The sequence below is a fragment of the Mercenaria mercenaria genome, chromosome 8, assembly GCF_021730395.1.
Source record: "Mercenaria mercenaria strain notata chromosome 8, MADL_Memer_1, whole genome shotgun sequence".
Taxonomy (NCBI): Eukaryota; Metazoa; Mollusca; class Bivalvia; order Venerida; family Veneridae; genus Mercenaria; species Mercenaria mercenaria.
This window is the reverse complement of record NC_069368.1, coordinates 25,706,765-25,734,689: the sequence shown is the minus strand read 5'-3', so window position 1 is coordinate 25,734,689 and position 27,925 is coordinate 25,706,765. Positions and strand designations below refer to the sequence as shown.

Sequence of the window (27,925 nt, the reverse complement as noted above, 5' to 3'; positions counted from 1 at the left end):
CGTCATACAAATAATTCCAATCGGGCTGCGCCCTCGTGCAGTTATTACGTCCAACGTATAACCGCCAATCCTGCATAAATAGTATTAAAGCACTCTTTTGCTTTTAATTATTTCTTAAGTAAAAGAGTTAAGAAGAAAACTTCTTTCTCAATGAGCCACAGACAGCAATAAAGCACCTTGCCACTTTTTCTCGTAAAAAAATATCAATTTGATAAAGTTGTTTTTTTTTTTTCAACAAGAGAAGCATGTTTGAGATACTGTCAAATGGCTGAACAAAATTTATATTCTACATTCAATATTACAAACTAACATTCTACATTCAATATTACAAATCAACATTCTGTATTTTGTATCACAATTCTAAAATCTTCATTCAACACCCCTAACCCTTACCCTGCATTTCTATAATGAACTTGTCCATGCATATTTAGACTGCACTGATGTGCAGGCTGATCATGATCTACACTGGTCGCAAAGGCAGAATCAATCATGACCAGTATGGTAAGGGTTAATCAACATTCTATACCTAGTTACATGATTCTAAATCCTAGATTCACTGTGAACAAGAAGCTTTAAGCTTTCTGGTTACGGCTGTCCTAAAGAAAACTTCTGTTTGTTCATTAAACCAATTATCAACCATATTATGTAACCCAACAATACTTTCAAACCAATGCAACCCTAAAATAATCAGTATGAGGTGACCATCCTGTTATCACACTCAGATTTCCTAAAACAACGTAATTCATTCAAATTTTTGCTGTATATTATGTGTGAAAACAGCATCTGAACCTTCAAATTTGGTAACATTTTAAACATCCAAACAAAATTTCTACCATTGCAAATAAAAAGAGTTAGCCACTGTCTCTTTTTATGCTTTGCCAATTAATATGGTCTCTAAAAAACTTTTACATACAAACAGAATTTTATCAACTTTGAACAAATAAACAGCAGACAACTGATAACACAAACAACTTGAATTTAGAACAGCTAAAATTCTAAAAATACAAAACATTTATTGTTATAATATAAAATCACTAATCATGGCCAATCACATACCCTCATATGGATTAACTACAAAAAAGAACAAATCACCGATTTTAAACACTAAACTTTGAGAATATAATTTTCTATTTTTTAATTCAACCATTACAGGCATTCGTAAAAAGCTAAATATACACCTCCACCACATGAGCCAAAAGCACCTTTCCTCATATTATAGAAATTTATATGCTTTTAGAAAAATGAGGTTTCCATTCAAATTTGCTACGACAAAGTAGAAATTGGAAGCTGACAAAAATGAAAACATGTTTCATAAAATCTTTGTTAGGTTAGAGACAAAAACCGCGATGCTTATACACTGCTAAGATATAGGCAAACATTGAGATACTTTAAACTTTGTTTGGATATTTACAAAAATTGAGATTCTAAAACTTTTTAGGAAACAGACAAAAGTTGAGAAACTCAAACTTCACTTGGAAACTGATAAACAAGAGGGTCATGAAGGCCCTGTATTGCTCACCTGACCTGTTGACCTAAAGATCATCAAGATTAACTTTCTGACCAAGTTTCATTAAGATATGGTCATAAATGTGGCCTCTAGAGTGTTAAATAGCTTTTCCTTTTATTTGACCCAGTATCCTAGTTTTTGTCCCCACATGACCCAGATTTGAACTTGACCTAAAGATCATCAAGATTAACATTCTGACTAAGTTTCATGAAGATATAGTCATAAATGTGGCCTCTAGAGTGTTAACAAGCTTTTCCTTTGAATTGACCTAGTGACCTGGTTTTTGACCCCACCTGGCCCAGATCTGAACATGACCTATGAATTATCAAACTTAACGTTCTGATCAAGTTTCAAGTATCATTAAGATATGGTCATAAATGTGGCCTCTACAATGTAAACTAGCTTTTCCTTTGATTTGACCTAGTGACCTAGTTTTTGATCCTACATGACCCATATTCAAATTGGACCTTAAGATCATCAAGATTAACATTCTGACCAAGATTCATGAAGGTACAGTCATAAATGTGGCCTCTACAGTCTTAACAAGCTTTTCCTTTGATTTGACCTGGTGACCTAGTTTTTGACCCTGGATGACCCAATATCCAACTTGTCCAAGACTTTTTTGAGGGTAACATTCTGACCAAGTTTCATTAAGATTGGGCCAAATATGTGACCTCTAGAGTGTTAACAAGCTTTTCCTTTGATTTGACCTGGTGACCTAGTTTTTGACCCCAAATGACCTAATATCAAATCCATCCAAGATTTTATTGAGGGTAACCTTCTGACCAAGTTTCATTAAGATTGGGCCAAAATTGTGACCTCTAGAGTGTTAACAAGCTTTTCCTTTGATTTGACCTGGTAACCTAGTTTTTGATCCCAGATGACCCAATATCGAACTCGACCAAGATTTTATTGAGGCTAACATTTTGACCAAGTTTCATTAAGATTGGGCCAAAATTGTGACCTGTAGAGTGTTAACAGTCAAATTGTTGACGCCGCCGCCAACGGACGACGGACAAAGAGCGATCATAAAAGCTCACCTTGAGCACTTTGTGCTCAGGTGAGCTAAAAATTGAGATGCTCAAACTTTGTTAAGATACAGACAAAAATTCTTCGAAAGGATAAAGACAAAACAATGCTAAAATGGACAACCATTTAACTCATTCTACATTAGAAATTGATCTCAAGTTCATACTAATGTGATTATATAGTCCCCTTGTAACACAAGGGACGTTCAATTTTAGGTAGACCATTCTCAACAAGAAAATATCTGTAAACCCAATTGAAGTTCCCAAAAGTATGATTACTGCATTTTAAGAGCATAAAAGCTGAATTAATTGACCCTATCTCAGTATTTAAGTTTCCAAAGAAATTCTGACACAAACGGAACTCAAGCAAGTACACGTAGTTGGTCAGAAAAAGCACCCACAATATATGAGCATCTCCTCTTGAGAGTTAAGCTTCCTAAGTTCCTATGGATTTTGCTGATAATCAGTCAGTTTTACCTAACATGAAGCTATTATATTTCCCAATTACAATCATAATATATGACAGAGCTTCTTATGTAAAAACAGATTTCTTTAATAAGCTTCAGGAAACTCAGTAGAAAAAACCATGTTAAACATTATTTATATGTTTATGTACATATTTCTACAATAATCTTGTGACACCTTTTACCATTTGCATCTAACAGTGACTGAGACTGTTTGTGCCAACTAGTAAAATTTCAAAATATATCGTGTATTTAACCTCACCTCTTTGACGAGCTAAATAATTAATCGTGAAAATCTTGACTTTTTATACAATAGTGTTGTTCAAAATTCAAAGCTGCGTAACTGTATTTACCACAATATACCTTCGAAACCATATATTTTCTTTTCGGAAAAATAAAGCTCTTCTTTAAATTTTTTGTTTACTACGAAAAGAATTAAAATATTTTCTATTTGCCAGATATCTAATGAAACCCTTTTTTGTCCATGTTGATACCATATACCCACTGAAAAAACACCAGCTTGCATTTGCTTTAGTTCACACTTTTACGTGTTTTTTCAAGAATAAAATAAGAACTATAAATCAAACTTACTATTGGTATATCAAATAAATGTTAAAAATTGTAAATACTACCAGCAAAGCGCAAATATTCTTTTAGTATGATGAATGTTTCAAAATATTTGTGTGAAGCATGTAGTAGGAAGAGAGCATTTATAAAGAGATATACAGTATTTTCAACATTTTGCAAATGGTTACTTTCATTTAAAGGAGCCTCGTCTTCAAATGATCAAGTTGTTAAGTAAATCTGAACTTACCGCTCTGTGTAAGTTTTTTGCATATTTTGGGGTATTTTGCAAATTTTACGTAGTAGTAAGACTCATACTCCATCACAATCGTCTCCAAGTCTATGTTATCGCAGACCTCAAACTTTGATACATCGATATTTGTCTCTCGGGCCAATGCCTGAGCTGAATCCAAATAGCTGAAATATAGAACAACTTTTTTATGAATTTACACTGTTCTGAAATATCACAACAACAATATTTAATGACACTGATTTTTCTTGCCCTTCCCCGTGTTTCATATTTTTCAGTTTAGCATGCGAGGTGTCAAAATTTGTCACATTTTGATTGTACAATTCAAACCCTCTTTCTCAAACTTACTTATCTCGATATTCTCGATGAAATTTTCAAAAACAGTCTAATTTCCACTAAATGAATTTTCGCTCTGTTTATGTCAACTTTGCAAAACTGCAGCTTATCGGTTACTAAGGTTATGTTGAAATAAATTTGAAGTTTGTAATCAAATTCAAAGTTATAATGTATTTCCCCTAAATTCAACAAAATATAAAGATATTGCATTGCCAATTCTGATTAAAGTAGATGCATGTCTCCCCTTACAATCATTCTTGACAAGGCAGGGCTGTTTTTAGAAATAAGAATGTTGATTATACAGAGAAATATACCGAAAATAAGTCAAAACTCAATAACTAGAACTGTGTCCATAGGACACAGATGCCCCCACATACTGTGCCATCCTCTATATAGCAAAAACTATCAAAGGGCCAAAACTGAAGTAACTAGAGCTATCACTAAAGGTGATGAATGTACCCCCCGCATGCACTGACACAGTACATTGCAATTTGACGCACACAAGATTGCATAATTATGTGGACTGTATGTATATAGACTGTATGTATACAGTATAGTAACAACTAGAAATGTGTCCATGGGACACAGATGCCCCCCCACTACATGACATTAAAATGACAATTTTTTCCCAGGTCAGGGGCCAGAACTCCTACAATACTGAATGAATCCGGATGCGAAACCCCATGTGCACAACTGCACATGCTGACCAACATTCCTTTAAACTTTGGTGACTCTAGGTCAAATACTTTTGGAGCTACGCACATCACAACATTAAAATGACCCATTTTTAACTAAGTCAGTGGCTATAACTCCTACACGACTGAATGAATCCGGACGCGAAACCCCAGGTGCACAACTGCATATGCTGACCAACATTCCTGTAAACTTTGGTGATTCTAGGTCAAATACATTTGGAGCTATGCACGACACAACATTAAAATGACCAATTTTTTACTAAGTCAGGGGCCATAACTCCTACATGACTGGATGAATCCGGACGCGAAACCCCAGGTGCACAACTACACATGCTGACCAACATTCCTGTAAAGTTTTGTGACTCTACGTCAAATACTTTCAGAGCTACGCACGACACAACATTAAAATGACCAATTTTTTACTAAGTCAGGGGCCATAACTCCTACATGTTTGGATGAATCCGGACGCGAAACCCCTGGTGCACAACTACACATGCTGACCAACATTCCTGTAAAGTTTTGTGACTCTACGTCATATACTTTTGGAGTTAGGCGCGACACAACATTTTCGGACGGACGGACGGAAGGACGGACAGACAAGAGCAAATCTATATGCTCCCCCAAAAGTGGTGGGGGCATAAAAAACAAAGTCCCATAACTACGCAGAATATTTATCTAAAAGAATGTTACATGCACCATGCACAACTAGGGTTGGTACTGATCACTTGTGTGAAGTTTCATTAAATTGTGTGTAAGGGTTTGGTAGATTAGGCATGCACAAGATTGCATATGCAGACTGTATGTACATAGTATGTTAACAAGAAACAAAGTCCCATAACTCTGCAATTTTTGTCGCTGAAAGAACCTTACAATTGCCCCAAGCACAACAACTGTTGTCACTGATCACTTGTGTGAAGTTTCATTAAATTGTGTCAAGCGGATGAGGAGAGATGGTGCACACAAGATTGTGTCTATGTATATAGTATAGTAACAAAAAAACAAAGTCCCATAACTCTGCAAATTTTTTTTCTGAAAGAACCTAACATGCCCCATGCACAACTACTGTTGTTACTGATCACTTGTGTGAAGTTTCATTAAATTGTGTCAAGGGGATGAGGAGAGATGGTGCGCACAAGATTGTGTCTATGTATATAGTATAGTAACAAAAAAACAAAGTCCCAGAACTCTGCAAAAATTTTTTCTAAAAGAACCTAACATGCCCTATGCACAACTACTGTTGGTACTGATCACTTGTGTGAAGTTTCATTAAATTGTGTCAAGGGGATGAGGAGAGATGGTGCGCACAAGATTGTGTCAATGTATATAGTATAGTAACAAAAAAACAAAGTCCCATAACTCTGCAATTTTTTTTTTCTAAAAGAACCTAACATGCCCCATGCACAACTACTGTTGGTACTGATCACTTGTGTGAAGTTTCATTAAATTCTGTCAAGGGGATAAGGAGAGATGGTGCGCACAAGACTGCGTCTACGGACGGATGGACAGACAGACAGAAAGACAACCTGAAACCAGTATACACCCCCTTACAACTTTGTTGTCGGGGGGTACAAAAATATTCACAGAAAAAAATTCCTTCCTTTATGGTCATCTGCACATCAAGCTTGTTCATCTGTGAAAGTTTAAAGTGAATCAGGCTAATAGTGTGGGAGAAGTTGGAAACATAAGACTTCTCTATATTCCATATTATAGCAAAAACTATCGAAGGGCCATAACTGTGTGGTAAAAATCGTCACAGAAAAAATTCCTTCCTTTATATTCATCTGCACATCAAGCTTGTTCAACTGTGAGAGTTTGAAGCAAATTAGGCTAATAGTTTGGGAGGAGTTGGACACAAAAGATTTCGGGACATATGGACAGCAGCAACACTGTATGGGCACCCCCCCCTCCATCCCCTACATAAATGTGTAGGAGAATAACAAGACTCACTCGACTATTCTCAGTGCTTGATAGTATAATATAAGCTATGAGTAAAACTTTAACATTACAATAAGCATATTCTAAGTCGAAAAGGGGCCATAATTCAGTCAAAATGCTTGATAGAGTTGCCTCCTCCTTTTTACAGACTGGGATCATGATGGTAAACAAGTATGCAAAATATGAAAGCAATATCTCAATGGACTTTGAAAATATTTGGGGTGGTACGCAAACTTTAACATTACAATAAGCATATTCTAAGTCGAAAAGGGGCCATAATTCAGTCAAAATGCTTGATAGAGTTGTCTGCTCCTGTTTACAGACTGGGGTCATGATGGTAAACAAGTATGCAAAATATGAAAGCAATATTTCAATGGACTTTGAAAATATTTGGGGTGGTACACAAACTTTAACATTTGTGTGACACTCACGCTCACGCTGAGGCGAGTAGGACAGCTCCCCTATTCTTCGAATAGTCGAGCTAAAAATCATTCAGACATAAGACTTGTAATATATACTTTGGTGCAGATCAGTCTGAAATAATGAATTTGAAAGCTGAACTTTGACCTCTAAGACTTAGTGTGACCTTAATCTTGGACCTAGAGGCCAGGCTTATCTCCAGCGTTACAAAATATAAAGATTAAGATAACAGCTGAAGGCAAAATGAAGTGAAATATTTATACCCTTCTTCATTGAGGTAGTTTAACACGAGAATCAAAATGTTCTTCTTTCTTGTTTCTGTTTTCAACTCATCCTGAAAATATACGAAGAAAGCACGGCATGTAAAATCAACATGATTCAGTATTAGGCAATAATTTGCAGCAATTATACACATTATGTTATATAATCATGTTGAACAAAATATCAAACTACATTATGTAAATGCATAATTTATACTAAAGCAACTTATATTGGAGCATTTCATCAAAACGACCACATGTGCTATTTGATCTCCTGTACATCTGCAAGCATATTAAAAGATGAGTTGCACAGGTTTGTCACACAGACTCTGCCTCATATCATATATAATACTAAAGAAGTGGATGTCATCTTCAATATCAAACTAAACACAAACATGACATTTTAGCTAACCCTGGCCACTTACTTCCTGTGAAGTTTTCTTGATGTGTTTTGTAGGACTATGCATATTTAGGCTCATCTCTTTAAAGATGTATCACTGTTTTGGGTGGTCACATGTATTATGATGATATTATCCAACAAAATAACCTAGAAATGCCACATGCATATACAGTTTAAGAAAGGCATGCAATACTGATGAAAAGATCAAATCCATGCAAATGCTAATACATTAAAGCTGTGTTATGCATTTAAGTTATAGTATGCTCAAATTTCGTATTTGAAAAAATGAACAATTACTACACAGTATGGCCACTTAAAGGCTGGTAGTTTTTTAAACAAATTTCAGTTTCTACCTGGCATTTTATTAAGATTGGAATTCTACATACCAAGTTACTTTATATATTTAGCCAGACTGAATATGTATTTATTAATAATCAGGACTGTCTCTATTCAAAGCTAAATCTACAGAAAATAATATTTAATATCATATTCCAGTGAAAAATGAGCATAATATATCTTTAATCAATTCAATGATGAAAGAAAATTAAATATTTTATTTTGAAACATTAGAGAAGTTATAGATACTTTACATGCAGCTTTTGACGTTATAAATGAAAACACATGGAAATTTAAAAAGTTTTGATATTCACATTTCTAAATCCCTTGAAAATCCATTACAGATTATGTTTAAAACCTTGTGTATACATCTATAGGTCTGACTTAAAACAAAATATACCACAATTCCCTAAGTAAAAGCCCAAGGAGTTTTTTTTTTCAAAACAAGGAGAAGGCCTTTATTTCGGGACCATACTTGGTAATGAATCTCTCAGTTTTTTAATCAAATCAATTTTGTATCCAATTACAATCTTACAATCTGTATCTATGGAAAGTTTATTTGAATATTCTTTAATAATCTGAGTTGGTATATACCTTGAGTCTGGTGAGCATTTATTTTTCAGGAAAGAAAAGGTGGGAGTGTTATGGATGGGCTCTTATTTAGAGGTGTATGGCATGTATAGAACTACCATATAATCTCTGAAGAACAAACACATATTTACAAAACTTTTCTTCCCCATTAAATTAAATTCATAGTAAATTATTCTTTTCAAAGCAACAAGCTCTTTACAGCAAACATATTTTTGTCTAAAAGTTGCGTGTTTGCTCTAAGATTTGACTACGTACGGAGAAATATAGAAAGATTCTGTGTATCTACTGTTGCTATTACACTCAAAGTACAACTATAAACTTTTTGCCTTTTAATATAGAAGTTCAACTCTGCAAAGCCCAAATAGAATTAGTGTAGATTTTAGACACTTGAAATTGAAGTGCAAGGTATAAAAAGATCTATAAATGTAAAATAAAAAAAACTTATAAACTCAATATTAAACGCATTAATTTTCTGAAAAGCATTAATACTATTTACTTGAAAAAGGCCAAGCAACAATAAGAAAAGTTTCTCAGACTTATAATAATCAATTGGTTTCGAATTCTAATTGATTGGGTTTAATGTTATTTTTAACAGTATTTCAGTTATCATAAGAAACTGCAGTCAGTAAGGCCAGAGTTTTTTTATCTTTCGTTTTACGGGAGATTTTTGAAAAATGAGCAGGGGGAGGAGGGAATAAAAATAAAAATAAAAAGCTTGAAAGTGAGCATCTCGGAAAAAAATAAAAATAAAATAGAATTTTTTAAGATTTTTTTTATTTTGATGAACTTTTGTTTCAAGTTTTGTTTACTTGCGTTTGTGTCCAATATTTAATATTGTGATGTATTGTTATGTTTTAAGACTATAAAAGCCATTTATACAGGATGAACATTGAATAAAATTTTCATGCATGCTTGTGAATAAACTGCTTCAGGCACTGTAACTCACACTGGCAAGTCTTTAAAATTCAGAAAGCTTGTTTTACTTAATTCAAGTGGAAGACAAAAATTATTTTATCTGTTACAACAGCCACAGTAAATTTCAGTGACAGCAAGTAGAGACTAAACACGTCTGGTATAAAGTGGCTTAATTAGTAGTGTAGTAGTTTTGGTGGTTTGGTTTGCTTGCATCTTCTGCTGTGTAACCTCTGCTTTTTATACATAATATTTACTTATTGTATCTTTCACCAATATCATCTTTAATGAGCTAACTTTACAGTTTATGCCAGCTCATAATATACTGGATTTTATCAGCAAAATAAAGTATTTAATAACTTTGAAAACAGTCACAGTGCAGAGGGCAAAGATTTTTTTTTCAGTGATGAAAAACGAAAGATAATCTAGCAAAAAGTAATCTGAAAATTTACCTCATTTAACTCTGTGATTTGCACCTTTTTATAATACACTTAGTGCAAAGTACTGAAGTTGCTTCTGTAATTTGCACCTTTTTATACTACACTAAGTTCAAGTACTGAAGTTGCATCACTTTTTGTCAAAATATTGTCTCCAATAAAAAAGTATTCTTTATTATTCTTTATACACTTATGAATTCTATCGAAGTTACAAAAGAAATGGACCATCTGTCTGAGATTTTGCCAACACTATCAGCTGCTTTATGCCAGACAGTCCCAAGCCTGTGTAAAGTGTGAGGGGTCACCATTGAAATAAAAATGTAAAAACAATCTGCTGTTACAAACATTTATTTGTTCTGCAAAACAACTAATGTTTTGAATAAAATTTAATGTCAAAGCACCTTTGATATTGTATTACCTTTCTATGGCCAACTTGTAAGTTGAATCTATTGAAAACAAAATGTGAGTAAGACAATCTTTAGACAATTTAATACTTTTAATACTGTCACTTTTATGAAAGGAGTATTATGTACAATAGTATTATTTTCCCGAAAAATATATATTTTGAAAAGTGTCTAAAAAATTTGGACACAATCATGTCCATCCACCCGTGTAGAAAAAGAGAAAAAAAAACGTTAAAGATTATCGGTAATTATTCAGTGATAAACTAAGTAATGTTGACCTTGTTTTCATGATCAATTTACACCCCCTCTAAGAGCTAAAAGAAGTGTGTCAGTGTCTTGACATCTGAAGTGGAGATCAAAGCGGTATTTTTGCTCGAGATTGTCATGCCATTACGTCATGTTTTAGCGCCATGTGACACATCACTGTCTGATCGTACCGCATCGGTTCTTAAAATTGCTGAGAAATAGAAATCAATAAAAAATTTCTTCTTTAATTTGTTATCAAAAGCGAATGTACTATATCCCGTATAAAAGGTAAATGTCTCAAACGATAGTTACTATAGTGGATATCCTACCTCTGTGACCTATTTGCCCTCAAGGAATTTACATTATTGTTTGACAAGAAAAACTTTTAAATTGTTGGTCAAAAAGTACATGTACAAAGATTCATTTAAAACTTATTAAAAACCGCAGTGACATCACATTGCTTTATTTTAAAATCGCATTTCTACTTACGTTCACGAGGTCACGTAACCTATTCTGTCGCACTAACAGAAATCTGTTTGCCAAAAATCGTCTTACTCCATGTATTGTAATCGCAGCCGCTTTTTCATTATTTAAGATTTTTTTATTCTGTTTTTTGTACTTTCTGGTCAAAAGTCTGAATTTTAAGCCCATAGTATTCATCATTTATTTACTTTTAGAAAGAAATAAGTAACTAAGATCGCGCTGTTTGAATTTTTACAAATGATTATATGAAAATTCGACCGTTTTTATAGAATTTTGCCTACATTTCTGTCGATATCTTATTAAAATCATTATAGAATTCAAAAAGTATTATTTCTCAAGGGGTGTTGAAAACTTGAAGCGAAAATATTAAACAAGAGGACCATGATGGTCCTGAATCGCTCACCTGTCCCCACATGACCCAGTTTTAAACAGAGTATGATGTCGTTTTTTTCTATTATTTGATATTGTGACCTAGTTTTTGAGCTCATGTGACCCAGTGTTGAATCTGATCTAGATATCATCAAGATAAAAATTCTAACCAATTTTCATGAAGATCCACTGAAAAATATGGCCTCTAGAGAGGTCACAAGATTTTTTATTATTTGACCTACTGACCTAGTTATTGAAGGCACGTGACCCAGTTTCGAAACTGACCTAGATATCATCAAGGTGAACATTCTGACCAATTTTCATGAAGATCCATTCAAAAGTATGGCCTCTAGAGAGGTCACAAGGTTTTTCTATTTTTAGACCTACTGACCTAGTTTTTGAACGCAGTTGACCCAGTTTCAAACCTGACCTAGATATCATCAAGATGAACATTCAGACCAATTTTCATATAGTTCCCATGAAAAATATGGCCTCTAGAGAGGTCACAAGGCTTTTTAGTTATTTGACCTACTGACCTAGTTATTAAAAACACGTGACCAAGTTTCGAACAAGACCTAGATATCATCAAGGTGAACATTCTGACTTATTTTCATGAAGATCGTTGAAAAGTATGGCCTCTAGAGAGGTCACAAGGTTTTTCTATTTTTAGACCTACTGACCTAGTTTTTGACCGCAGTTGAACAAGTTTCGAACTTGACCTAGATATCATCAAGATAAAAATTCTGACCAATTTTCATACAGATCCATGAAAAATATGGCCTCTAGAAAGGTCACAAGGTTTTTTGTTATTTGACCTACTGACCTAGTTATTGAAGGCACGTGACCCAGTTTCGAAACTGACCTAGATATCATCAAGGTGAACATTCTGACAATTTTCATGAAGATCCATTCACAAGTATGGCCTCTAGAGAGGTCACAAGGTTTTTCTATTTTTAGACCTACTGACCTAGTTTTTGACCGCAGTTGACCCAGTTTCGAACTTGACCTAGATATCATCAAGATGAACATTCTGACCAACTTTCATACAGATTCCATGAAAAATATGGCCTCTAGAGAGGTCACAAGGTTTTTTTATTATTTGACCTACTGACCTTCTTTTTGATCGCATTTGACCCAGTTTCGAACTTGACCTAGATATCATCAAGATGAACATTCTGACCAACTTTCATACAGATCCCATGAAAAATATGGCCTCTAGAGAGGTCACAATGTTTTTTTATTATTTGACCTACTGACCTAGTTTTTGATGGCACGTGACCCAGTTTCGAACTTGACCTAGATATCATCAAGATGAACATTCTGAATACTTTTCATGAAGATCCCATGAAAAATATGGCCTCTAGAGAGGTCACAAGGTTTTTTATTATTTGACCTACTGACCTACTTTTTGTCCGCAGTTGACCCAGTTTCGAACTTGACCTAGATATCATCAAGATGAACATTCTGACCAACTTTCATACAGATCCCATGAAAAATATGGCCTCTAGAGAGGTCACAAGGTTTTTTTATTATTTGACCTACTGACCTAGTTTTTGATCGCAGTTGACCCAGTTTCGAACTTGACCTAGATATCATCAAGATAAACATTCTGACCAACTTTCATACAGATCCCATGAAAAATATGGCCTCTAGAGAGGTCACAAGGTTTTTTTATTATTTGACCTACTGACCTAGTTTTTGATCGCAGTTGACCCAGTTTCGAACCTGACCTAGATATCATCAAGATAAACATTCTGACCAACTTTCATAAAGATCCCATGAAAAATGTGACCTCTAGAGTGGTCACAAGCAAAAGTTTACGCACGCACGGACGCACGCACGCACGGACGACGGACGCTGCGTGATCACAAAAGCTCACATTGTCACTTTGTGACATGTGAGCTAAAAATGAATGCACTACGCACGGTTTTTGTGTACGTGTCGATGTAAATTAGATGTTACGATAGGTCACACGTGCTTGTGGAATGGAAAATTACCGGCATGACGTTTTGGTATCTTTATCTGTTTCCAGTCAATCCAGGCAGCGACTGAACCATCTCAAAGTTTGTTGACGTTTTGTAGATGTAATTTCTGAATTTTGGTAAAGTAAGGACGTAATAAAAAACCACTCGCCCGATCGGTCGAGTACACAGAGAGGTCCACTCGTCCTACTCAGACTTAACTCGCCAATGCGAGCAGGCGAGTGGAATTTTACACCCTGTTAATGCCGATAAATGTACGGCAAAACACGATATTTTGCACGCGTTAAACTCCCTTCCTGAGAAATTACGTCCAGGTGAAAATACACTAATTTTATTTTCTTTGGGGCTGTAAACAACCGACCGGCGGAAAAAATAAAATAAAACTCGGGAAAATGAATTTTAATTTTATTCCACTTTTGCAATATTTAGGACCGGCGCTCCCGTAAAACGAAAAATAAAAAAACTCTGGCCTAAACGTTATCCATGTTCCTATATTCTGCACCAGTACTGACTTATTCTGCTCAAATAACTTAAGAATTATTATTATTATCTTTATTTCCTCCATAACTGAAGAGCATTTACATTTATGACCCCACAATTCAGTCTCGTGCTCTACTGAACTAAATTGTACGCTAAAGTTTTACAAGCTTTAAATAAAATGTTTCAACATTGTTGCAATACATTTTTAAATTTGGAAAAAAGCTGAAAAACTGAAAGTTCTTTCTACTTAGCCTTTTAAACAAATATAGAGAAATCAAGCTCTTATCAAAACATGATCATAACAACCAAACAATGTTTAGTTAAAAATTAAAACAAATTAACACTTCCAATAAAAATGACATCAAAATTATATATTTAGGGCCTTGTTCAAATTTACATATATCTTTTACAGCCTGTTCAACCCTTTATGAAAATATTGACATTTAAAGTCATAAAAAAGTAAAAGTGCAGGTCTGTTTTACATGTTTTCATTTATCATCAGATGCTTCTTTAGGGTCTAAAGAGACTGCTAAATTTCTAAAATGGACTCGTCTATGAATCAATTCGGGCAGTACCTTTGATCAGATGAAGGGGTATTCAATGAAAATTTACAGACTAAATAGCGAACAGTTGTAGACCATGATCCATGTAGGCTGATCTTGGTCCACACTGGTCGCAAAAGTAAAACCACTTGCGGCCAGCAGGCTAATGGTTAATCGGCAAGAAGTTGGTACCTGTAATCCAAAAGATCCAAAATTTCCTAACATCATACATTCTTAAGGGCCATAACTCTTGTTAAATGTAACCATCACAAAGCTAAAGCAGAAATGTGTCTGAATATTATACACTTTACAAAATTAATGTTAATTTATTCATTTACTGATTTTTTTTTTTTTTTAAAATAGCCCCATTTTATAATTCAAGAAAAATGTCACCCCTCCCGTAACCCTTCCGGCATTTATTTGGAATATACAATGTCTGCCAATTACATTTACCTAAAGGTATAGGGATACAACCAACATTTAAACCAGACTATCCTATTCTTCTTAATTCATATTTAAACTAGGTGTGTGTCAGTAAGACATAGGTGCCCCTGACCCCCACTCCAGTCACTGTACAATGGTTTCATGACTCCAGTGGTAAAATTTTTTTTTACATATAATATAAAACACGAACTTTTTAACACTTTATATATATTTTTCACTAAGTGAAGGATCATAACTCTGGTCTAGCTGAGTGAAATTCCAAAGAATACACTAGAAGCACAACTTCACATGCTATACAACAATCATCTAATGTTTAATGACTCTATGTCAAGTGCATTTTGACATACATGGGACAAAAACTTGGAATATTTTTGACTAAGTCAAGGGTCATAACTCTGGTCTTGCAGAGTAAAATAGTCAAGAAAAACTCAGGTGCACAAATCAACATGCTGAATAATATTCCTAAATGGTTTCATGACCCTAGGTGAAATGTTTTTAGATTTTTACAACACAAACTTTTAAGCGCATTAAGTGTATTTTCACTAAGTCAAGTACTATAACTCTTTATGTCCTTTTATGCATATTTTGACTAAGGCAAGGGCCATTACTCTGTCTAAATGAAATCTCCAATATAGTACTAACACAAATTTAAGCCTTTTGTATGCAAATCTTTTGCTAAGTCAAGAGCCATAAAAATATATCTGGGCGGACTGTGTGAGATCCAAACTAAAAACACAAGGTGCACTACTTCCTATGCTGAGTAACAATCCTGTGAGGTTTGATGACGCTGGGTCAAATACTTGTTGAGATATGCATGACATAAATTCAGATGGACAGATGGTTAAACAAGGGTAACTAAAGTGCCCCTCCCCCTCACATGATGTTTGTGGGCAAAAAATGTTTCAAACATTTATGTTCTGTACGGTTGTTCCTTAACAACCATGCTTAAATAGGGTTGGATATCGTTAAGGACGAAGCGGTCCGATACCGATACCGATACCAACGAAACGATACGGTATTTTTAACGATACCGATACCGATACCAAGCTTTGAAGTACATCACATAAGCAATGACTTGGTTAGTATTAAATACACCGTTTTAAGTAGTTATACAGGAAAATTTGCTTTGATATATAAACATTTTAAGTCTGTTAATTTGATGTTGTACTAAAATTATGAAAGAGTAAATAAAATAAACATATTTTACAAACTAGAGTTTTCCAAAATAAAAAAAAGAGTAGATATGTCGCTCACTGTGCAGTTTAAATCTAGGACTCACTGACTGTGTTAATGCTTGCTCTGCACTGACGAGAACTGTGAAATTCAACACTTACTAGCTTTCAAATTAACCCATTTAACAAGTCAGACTCGTTGTCACTCATGATAAATCTTCAACCAGGTTAACTAGTAATGTATTTAAATTGCAACATTTTTTCCAACACAATTTTCATTTAAAAATAAACCCTCAAAACGCTTGAAACAACCAGCAATAACGGATTTCTATTAGTTCGCGAAAACCGATGACTTGTTTACGTAGGTTACAGCTTAGTTTCGTAACTTTTTATTAAAATAATTTTTTTTTCATTTGTTTTGATAGAATATGACAAAGAGCAAAAAAATGTCGTATATTTTGCAATTAAGTATGATTCACGTAGTTTAAAACGACGGGAAAAGAAGTTTTTTTATAATAATATTTAGCATACGAAATTATTCGCAAGGCCAGCTCTCCATGTTACTCGGAGCGGTGTCACAGTAAACAATGTCGATCGCGTTATAACTGTGTTTCAAATACTATTTGCTTATTTTCTGCTTTCTTTTGCCGCGGCTTTGGTAATTATTTTGTTTATTTACTTTTATGGAAATACCGGAATCGGAACCGGTTCTTTACGAAACGGTATATACCGGTACTTTACGAAGAGATTATTCGGTACGGTACCGATACCGGGAACCGGTATCCAACCCTATGCTTAAAGGATCACAATTAATACTTCAGACAGTGAAAGTAAATTAATCTGAAACTTCTCATTTTGTAAGGACTTTTTTTTTCTAATCTTGAACATTAATCATCGTAACTTTAAGGCAAAAGAAAATGAAAAAAGATTTACATAACCTCATTTAAATATATTTTACCTTCATGTCAGGAAAAGTTCTCATACGTTCCAACATATTTCCAAACATAACACTTTATGTCTATTTGTAAAGGTAAAATGAATTTAGCTGCGAGTCTTCATTATTGATAAATTCCAAAAATTTCTGACGGTATATTACAACATTTTGTAAATTGTCACATTTAACAGTCAACAATGGCAGTTATATAGCCAAACTGCCAAACGCTCTGTTCATTTATCACAAAATGTACTTACAGAATTTACAGATAACTAAATATTAATTCAAATATTTCTACAGTTTAATCCCATGAAATATATAAATTACGCTTAAATCTCATATGCGAAAGCTTTTAAAATTTCTACTTCTCACTACCTGCCCTTACGATAATTGATTTTACAGCGGAAATTGAAATAGAAAGTTTGATACAGTTCTTAATTTAACTGAATAAACACCATATTAAATGACAGAGTTTCGAAGTATTGTTTGAATAGAAAATTAAAAGGAATGTCACAATGCCCCACATAAACTAATCTTGCAATGCAAAAGCCAATGCATTTCGATTTCAATTCATAAAACATTATGGGCTTCCTATTTATCTTGTTCAAGAGTTAAAATTTTCTTGTAAACAAGTAGATAAAACAATATTGAAAACAGTTCATTTGACGTGTTAAAATGAAATGTCTGAAAGATTGATTTCACTTGACAGAGCGCACACTTGTCTGAATATAAATTATTTGGGTACCCTTGTAACCAGTGGAGGTAATACTTAATATTACAACATCTGTGCAGTAACTCCCTTCCCGCCCCCCCCACCCCCTCCCCCGAAAAAAAAAAAAATATATATATATACATGTATGATCTAAAAACTAAGCTCACATAAATTCCACAACTTTGAAATAAAGTAATATAATGGAATAATATAGTCTTAAACATTGTCTCACATTTATATTGATTAAAACAACAACAACTAATCATTAAATTGCAATTTGAAATTTCTGAAGGCAGACCGATTCATTTTTATCATCTGATAAATGCAAAAATAAAATTTATCATATCCACCACAAAAAAGTTCTATCTTTAAAACTGTAATCCATTCCATATTTGATATGTCTTTTGCTATTCCATTCAAGACCAATCGGAAAAAAAATCCTAGAAATCTTTAACACTGATTTCTTCTAATCCTTCTCCTGCAACAATAGAACAGTTTGCACAAACTCTTCAAAATTGGAGGAAAAAAGTTTCTAGTATCTGCTCTTCAAAACTGGAGGCAGCAAAAGTATCTGTATGCTCTGTATAACTATTTATCTGCCTTATGCCATTAGAGAAAGGAACTCAAACATAAAATGAAGTATATACAAAATATATATTTATAAAATATGAAGATTAAGTGTTGAAATTTTTCTTTCAAACTGTATTAGTAACAGTTGATTGGGGTTGTGGCGACACATTATGACTATGTGCTGTACAAAATCCCTGCATAATCTAGAGAAGAAGTTAATCAGGTGGATATTATTATCATTAATCTTTAAGTGACACAGATTCTTACTTGGCACACAGAATGACACATTTACCAAACTCTCATTAAGTGTCAAGAACTTATTTGTAATTGATTTTTGAAGAGTTTTAAGTCATAACAGCAGGTAATTTAGCAATAATCTGCTTAAATGGTAACTGCAAACAAATTTCACATTCCGGCAACTTTTGACAGTAAAGACTGAAAAAATGTGGTCCCATTCCCCATGCCAAAATGTTTGTTCCCCGCCTCCCCCCCCCCCCCCCAACCCTTTTGAAAAAATATATTCCAACCAAAACTCTTAGTAGATCTACATAATATAATTAGAACTACAATGTCTAAAACAAAAGATATTGTGCTTTTAAGTAATTTTCTTTTCTAGTGTAATGATATTGATGAAAAATATTGTTTTCAATATTTTAATATAATTTTCCTCCTATTTCAGACATTACAGTGTGATCCCACGCCCAACCCCCACTCAAAACTGTCAAAATATACACTAATATTACAAAAGCAGCATTTAAAAGAGTATCTACTACACTGAATCTAAAAAGCAACAAACAGTAGTAAATTAAAAACTCCACTTTTTTTTAGAATAAACGGCAACCATTACTTCAACAGTACAAAAATGTCAAACTTGAAAACATATATGTCAATTGCAACTGATCTTGAACAAAAAATATTTCAGTCAATCTTATAAATACATAGAGGGTACCTTTATTGTCAAAATCAAAACAAAGTGTATGTCTCGTTTCTATGCATTTTTCTAGCAAAGAACAAAAAATATTGCTTGAATTTGGAATATATAAAACTCTGACAAATTTCTCAACAAATTTGATATTTTTGTACCTCTCCCTGAAAGAAAAAATCATACTGGATAAAACTGAATTATGAAAAAGTGATGATATAAATGTATATCAACTGTATTGCATTTGACATTATATGCTTTCATTCTTTAGCGTAAACTCCATTTCTTTCTGTACCATGACCACCCAGAACAATAGTCACGTAATCAATATGGCCACCCAAGAAACACTTTCCTCACAACCTACTTCACTCCAAACAAAATTTCATGATGTCATGTACACTTTTATTACAACAGTGAATATTGATTTAATCAAAACGACCAGAAATAGTTTTGCCTATACAGCAGAAAAAATGGAAACATATCAAGCTCATGTTTTTGCACAATTTGGTGGCTGACTCAAAGTCCATTCCCCTTGAAAGGCATATCTTCCTAACTTAATTCAGAAATCTTCCATGAAAGACTGGCCATAAAGTAAAAGACTTGAAATTAAAGTGTTTTCACAAAAAGAAATGAGTAACAGTAAAACTGTTGCTATTTTGCAGTCCAATTACTTAATAAGCATTTATTATTCAGGAAGGGCCCGGGGTATACTTCTAGACATCTCTATCTGTCACTAAATATAGAAGTTTCTGACTTAACAGTAATTAAATTTAAAAAGGAAGAGTGGATATGATACTGATTTCAATTTTTTTTGTATTTGTTGGGTTTAACATCACACTGACAGAATTATATTTCCAGCTTTAGATGGTGGGGGCAGATCCCAGGTGCCCCTCCATTTATTATTTCATCATGAGCGGGTACCTGGGTTAAGAACCACAGACCGTCCGTAAGCCAGCTGGATGACTTCCTCACATGAAAGAATTCAACGCCCGAGTGAGGCTCAAACCCACATCAGTGAGAGGCAAGTGATTTAAGTCAGTGACCTCAACCACTCGGCCATTGAGGCCCCACTAATTTCAAGGGTGACCATACAAAACAGTAACATAAATAAGCAACATTAAAATACCAGTTCCCTGCTACTAAACCTTTGGCTGGATACAATTTACATCTGAAATAATTTACAATATAACAACAATATTTCATCTTTTTTTTTTAAAAGATAAAAGTACACAGTCTCAAAAGGAAGAAATAAGCAGGTGATAAAAAGCGTAATATCTATGATGAGTGTGGGACAAATCCCCCTCAAACAAAATCTCTCCTGCTCAATTTTGTTAAATAAAAGCTTTAAAATTTGAAAAGAAATTTAAAAAAAAATAAAAAATTTAAAATAACAATTTTTGAAACAAAAATTGGGGTTTTGTCCACCTTGGCCGAACTGAGCAGTGGGGATTTTATCCCAGAGGGCTTTTTTCCATATTCCTTCTAAGACTAGTTCAACACTTACCTGATATATCTTAGTATCATTTAAATGATTATCACGGTTCCCTTACAAAGTGATACAAAGGTACCAAGTTTATACCAGTTACAGTTTCAAGACTGGAGACCAGTCTTAAAAACTTCATCATTTGACTGGCTATTTCTGTGAACATTTTTTGAATTGACCAATGGCAAGGCAGCATTCTAAGACTGGTTTCAAAACTCAAGTTTTATCATCCTGGACCCTGGGTTCATATTAAAACAACATAATTTACATCTAAAAATGAACATTGCTGAGCTATATTATTATTTACTTTGGTCTGTTAGTTGGGACTTAATAGTTACTGAAAATGACAGGCCACTGACAACACTTTTTTTTCAGAACATATTACAATCAACAAAGATTAAAATTGACTGACTGAGATTCTAAACTTGTAACGATACTTGTACCTTAAGATAACATAATAACAGAAATGATTTTATAATGGGAAGAAATTACTTATTAACCCTCCACTCAAAATAGATTTCTGCTATACAATATGTATACTTTTGTCACACAAAATATATTTCTGAAGTAAACTAAATTTATTTCAGCTAAAGTATACTATTGGTAAAGGGCACTGAGGCATAAGTCATTCATTCATAACATTTCAACAGCTCATTTGACGGTATTTATGTCAATGGTGTTCGATTACATATAAAGTTCTTCTATGATGTCTGAAATATTAATCTCTTTGTATCATTTACAAAGGCAGTTATATTTGTGTATCAACTTTTCTTTCAACTCAATACAGAACTCAATGTTGCAAATGCTTCCATATATCAAATTAACGGCTATTCATTTCTATTAAATGCTGTTCTTATAAATGCACTTTCAGCTAGTGAAAAGATATTTAATATCATGATTCAGTGAAAATGATATGCATCTAAATTCAGGGATGAAGCATTTATTGAAAAAATGCCATGCTCGTCAATTTGAAAGACTTGTCATTAAAATAAAGTTAAAACAAGAAATGCGGCAATGCCACGAAACCAGGTCTTCAAAACTTTTCATAAGAATAAAAATGTATACTGAATCACAGTGCACCACTTTAAAGCACAACCCTAACCCTAACCCTAACCCTAACCTAACCCTATTTTTAGTAACAATGACCTTGACCTTGATCCCAGAAACCCCAAATTCAATCCCAAGCTACAACTTTATATAAGTTTTCTATACACCAAGTTTCATCATGATAGCTCATTCCTATTTAGTTAAGTTATTGACAGAGCTCTCCACAAGCCCCGGCGGCCGGCGATTTCGCCGGCTACTGACGGATGTACTGCCGGCTACTTTTCTCAAACTGAACAAAAAAAATGAACTTCAAAATGTAAAATAATAACCCGAAGTTAATTGTTGAATGAAATCATAAACAAACCGCTACCATTACGGGCCTACCATTACTTTATACATGTGTATTCCAACAGTTAAACTACGTTATTTTTGTATGCTGACGTCATATGGTTGTTGGTTTCCCAAGTCAGTGAATTGCGCAGGATCTTAGCGCATCTATTTTTAAACAGTCTCACCACGTGACGAGCACTGACGAATAGTTTAGCAATATGAGCGGGTACCTGTGGGTTTTCCCGCTTTCTTTATTTATCCGATCCAATGCATCCGTACGCAATCTTTGCAAAATTAAATAGCAAACCTGTACTGTAAGTAACTAAGCAGAATTGATTGATTAATTTTTAGTCTTGTTAGTTTCCATTCAGCCTGTTCTGACCGCTTGTAATGTTATTTTAACTGGCACGATGCTCTGAGAAAAATGTTTCGTACGCCGTTGCTCGCATGCTGTGCGTAAACGGTTTGCATGTGAGTAAGATTTTTCTGAAAGATTACTCACTTGCCCAAAGGACGGTCGTTGTCAATCATTAATAAAGAAATATTTTTGAAACAAAAAATACGGACCTGGAAGCAATAGATCTACACGTCAAAATGCTCATGATCGCCTTTCTAATGGCTCATTGTTACAGGGGAAAAAATCAGAATTACTTTTTTGGCATTTTTTTTCTTCTCAGAATACATTATCACTGTAATAAATTTAAGTGTATACGGCTCATGGCCTAGATATATTTAATCCACCTATGTGCCAAGGCTGTGAATAAAATCTGTGATGCTGAACCGTTTTTGACAGATTTTTTGAAGATATATAAAAAACTGGTTTAGAGTGAGGGTATGACTCTGATTTTTTTATGTGAGGTCACAAATACATTTTTAAGAGGAATTATGTTTTTATGTCTTTTTTGTATAAAAAATATAGGTAGACATAGCAAAGAATAAACACCCAAAAATACACCAGATTGCACCATTTTAAACCTTCAATTTCAAAATTTTCCAGGGGAGAAAGCTACTTTTCTTTCATCACTGACTACTTTAAACTTTAGGGAGAGCCCTGTATTGACCGGAAACCGTTTTTCTATTTTAAGTAACAGTGACCTTGACCTTGACCCCAGAAACCCCAAAATCAATCCCAGCCTTTGTCTTGATATAAGCTACATACATACCTAGTTTTATTAAAATATCTTTACCGAAACAAAAGTTATTGACCGGAAACACCAGTTTGACGCTGCCCGCCCGCCCGCCCGACCAACGACATACCCCAATCTAATAACTCAGGTTTTCAACTGGTTAACAATGAAAACATGGACATTATAAAGTAAGTTCAAAAGGAGCAATGATTTTGAGTCTTATGATGTTTAATGAAATTAGAGCTGTCACAGGAGTGACGAATTATACCCCAACAATAATGACCTTGACCTTTGACCTACTAACCTCAAAATCAATAGGGGTTATCTGCTGGTCATGATCAACCTTCCTATCAACTTTCATGATCCTAGGTCTAAGCATTCTCAAGTTATCGCCCTAAAACGGTTTAACTGTTCTAGGTCACTGTGACATTGATCTTTGACCTACTGACCTGAAGTGAGTTCAACAGACCTTGACCTTTGATCTACTGACCTCAAAGTCAAACTTGAACTGTATTTTATGATGTCACACCTGTGTACCAAAATTTAAGATCCTAGGCCCAAGCATTCTCAAGTTATCTTCCAGAAACTGTTAAATTGTTCTGGGTCATTGTGACCTTGACCTTTGACCTACTGACCTCAAAGTTAAACTTGACCTGTATTTTATAATGTTACATATGTGTACAAAAATTTATGAACCTAGGCCCAAGCATTTTCAAGTTATCATCCAGAAACCATTTAACTGTTCCGGGTCCCTGAGACCTTAACCTTCAACCTACATGTCCTACTGACCTCAAAGTCAAAGGTAACCTTTCTTTTATGATGTTACACCTGTGTACCAAAATTTATGATCCTAGGCCCAAGCATTCTCAAGTTATCATCTGGAAACTGTTTAATTGTTCTGGGTCATTGTGACCTTGACCTTTGACCTACTGACCTAAAAGTCGAACTAGACCTGCATTTTACCATGTTACACATGTGTACAAATCAAAGGCCTGAAGGGCCTGAGTCAGCTAATGATTGATGTACTGACAGTATAGTCTACCAGTTTCAGTTTTTTAGTTTTTTTCCCCAACTAAAGAGAGATTTTGTTACAATAAATGAAATGAACATTCGGTCGATGCCTAGTAAAACTTTGATTGACATTATACAAGTATTTAAACCCAATATATTTCTCTAAAGTTGAAGAGTGGTTCGCAGAAATAAAAATGTTGAAAGTACAAACTACAATTTGACAGCTGACACTAAGATACTGCCCATGACTTTATATATTTTCCAGTAAACATTTGCCTCCGGCACTGCCAAAAGAGGCAATTATCGGCTGGTATATATTCGCACATGATAAAATTTGAATATGACAATTTATAATATTAAAATTTTACAGCGCGGATTGCCACATACAATTTGTAACAGATGGACGAAAGAACTGATATTTTACAGATATTATAATGGGCCTGGCGATAGCCTTGTCATATGTTACGTATTGTTCAATCATATTATAAGTGATGTCAATTTAAAGTATACTTACTTTTGCGTTTAGAGATACATGTATGTAAATGTTGCTGAGTGTCAATATATAGTGTAACCGATATTAATAAATGCAGTTCTTTTTTAGTTAAAACTATCATTTATTCTATTTTAGACTTGTTAACCCCTTAAAAATCATGTCTGTTATCCCGAAGTCCATCCACTTTCAATTATCCATTTTGATTCATGTAGACAGACAGGCCCAGACTGGGCAGAAAAAATGTTTGAGCCATTTTTACGTGGTCGGTAGCAGGGTGGGTGTGGAAGGGGAGTTTCTTTCCACTTTAAATTGCAGTCAGATTTTGAAATGGGCATTGCGGCAGGTGGTAAAAGGGCAAATGTATCAAACTGTAAAGTGGCAATATGGGGGAAGGGTGTGGGAGGATACCCCCTCCTGCAAGAAGGGTTTGGGGTATTACCACAAGAAAATTTTGAATATGTAGACCCTTGATACAGCCTTTGGTGCGATTTTAACTGAAAATCTTCTGTTTCAATTTCTAAATATTACCTAGATTCTTTCTAGTATTACAATATCCAAAGTATGACTGTCACTTCATCTTTTTACTTTCAGATCATGCCTCAGGACTAGAATACGAGTCTGATATAGATTATATGTAGGTGTAATAAAAATAAATTCTAGAATCATTTCTGTTACAATAATATCTATCATGTATGTTACTTGAATGTTAAAATTTCATAACACAGCTCGATATTTACCCAAAATATTATATCCGGATACGTTTACACTTTTCTCCAGTTTCAACAATATATTTTACAAATTGTGATGATACGAAGACATTTAGCAGCAATTGGCAGTATCTGACATTGAAGTTTACGGTTAAATTACCTCTTATTTAAATCTTTTCATAAAAACGTTGTTTCGTTTCGTCAAAGCAGCCAAACATAGACGATCTACTTTTGATTTCAAAAACTACAAGAAAATACAATTTAATGTTTCGCCGATTTGTTTATTTCTCGAAAAATCAGAAATAAAATCATTTTTGGGGGCAATGCCCCCAGATTTAACAAACCGTCTTTTAATTTTCTTGTCGAGCTTATGACCAAACTGACAACACACAGAAAACAAGTTCCAAAGTATTTACCAAACATAACTTTAATATTGCATTTTGCAATTATATTTTTGATCAAGATATGATTAAATAGATCTACATATTGTATATTTACAACAGTATCTGAAGAAAACTAAACTGCATTATAAATATAAATTATAATAGATCTACTTAAGCGTAAGAATAATAAAGACGCTTGATTTGATCACGTGATCGATTCTGAAACCGGCACTTGTTTTGATCATGTGACTTATTCTGAAATCCAATAACTAGTTTCAATATGCTCAAAAAAAATGTGTTCTTGATTCTGCGTGAAAATAGCAACTACTAAGGAATTGCAACGCCCAGTACTGATAAGCCGATAGATTATTGATTTTTTCATCGCCGTGCCTCCACACCGTTGTGGATGTGTATTATGGAGAAACTTTATCAGTTTGTGGTGATCACTACCGTTTATCAGTAGGCGAATCTATAAATATGCGGCAATATCCTATAGATCCCGATTCCGATCTGTTAAAATATCTTTTCCGTGCAGGTGTTATTTCTAAAATATTATTTCAGAAAATACAGTGCTGAAATGAAATACTTTTCACATGTCTAAGAAAATATTTTCAAGAGATATGTTATTTATAAAAATTAATACTATATATATAAAAAATAATAATAAATAAAAAAAAACAAAAACAAAAAAAAAACAGTGTTTTACTTGAAATAGAATAGGCAGAAAAAATTCATTACTTATTCGTCAGTTTGAATTTATGACTTATTTGGTTAGGGGAAATTAATTTGACAGTTTGATCTTTTATAATTATCATATTATCTAATCTAATAATCAGCAGTAGATTTTTTCTCTCATTGTTTGAATTCGTAAAATCAACTATGAACAGATTACTTCTGTTTTACACCAACTATTAAGAACATTTTAAAGCTTAAAGGCATATTTATGTACTTAGTCGGACCGTCCTTATTCGTGATTGTATATTATGTATAATTATATATTTTGATCTCGAAATCAGCTGTAAATCGTTAATCAAAATGTCTTGTACACACAAAGAGCATAAAAATGAATTGAATTTCAAATAGTTACTAAAATTTAATACACAATTGCACGGTGCATATCCATATCGGCGGACTCTGCCAAATATGCTTTATCGGCGGTTTCTTGCGTCGGCACCGGCGATTCTTTGCTATAAACAGGTTGGCAGTTATAAAAAGTCAGATATACACACCAAATTAATTAAGCTATAATGTTTCCAGATAGTCATTAGCATAGAGCCTCTCTGTGCGTAATGCAGAGAGCCTGTCTGTGCATCAAAAAAGAAAAAAAAAGCTGGTATGCAGAGAGACCGCCGGTGCCACGGCAAAACCGAAAGTAAGGGGTTTTGAAAAATTCCATTTACATTTCGGCATATTTATCTTTGTCATTTGGAAGAATATTGATAAATGAATACAAATAGTGCGCTTGATATGTATGATATCAAAGCAAAAACTGGTTAAAGACTGTGGAAAAGGTCGGGCTAGTGTTCCATGTCAGTACACCATCAACAAATTTCATCGAGTTGCGAGCAAAATCGCTGATAATTAAAAAGTAAACACTATAAAACATAGAAAAGACAGTCTAATGTTCGGTGCTCTAGTTATTTTTGAGCAGCATACCTATGATCATGGATGGCAGCTCGATTCTTCGCCTCCCATACCAACCTGGGCACTGTTTATAGCAAAAAATAGCCAGTGCCGACGCAAAGAAACCGCCGATATAGCAGATTTCGCAAAGAGTCCGTCGATATGGATATGCACTGTGAATTGGAGAGAGCATCCTGAATATAGATGTCATCTAGGGAAGGTTTGAATCCATAGAGATGTTGTCAAAAGTTATGGCATCGGAATCTTGCGGGCATGCAGTCATTTCAATAGCAACCACCACGCCACCGCAAATCAGGGGAGATATT

General features: G+C 34.1%; 1 protein-coding gene across 13 annotated transcripts in view; it reads right to left on the bottom strand.

Annotated features, from left to right (window-relative positions):
• LOC123522823 (katanin p60 ATPase-containing subunit A-like 2) overlaps positions 1-27,925 on the bottom strand; it is an 82,107-nt gene that overhangs the window by 35,992 nt on the left and 18,190 nt on the right. For 6 of the 13 annotated variants that reach the window (XM_045300273.2, XM_045300279.2, XM_045300283.2 and 3 more), the window contains exons 2-3: positions 7,463-7,533; positions 3,814-3,980 (exon numbers count right to left, since the gene is read on the bottom strand). In XM_045300273.2, the coding sequence (XP_045156208.1) occupies positions 3,814-3,980; positions 7,463-7,533 (238 nt within the window). Of the gene's footprint in view, positions 1-1,056; positions 1,072-3,813; positions 3,981-7,462; positions 7,534-7,884; positions 8,007-17,215; positions 17,940-20,521; positions 20,564-27,925 lie in introns of those variants that run through there. The other 7 variants (XM_045300272.2, XM_045300278.2, XM_045300282.2 and 4 more) reach the window with 5 other exon arrangements.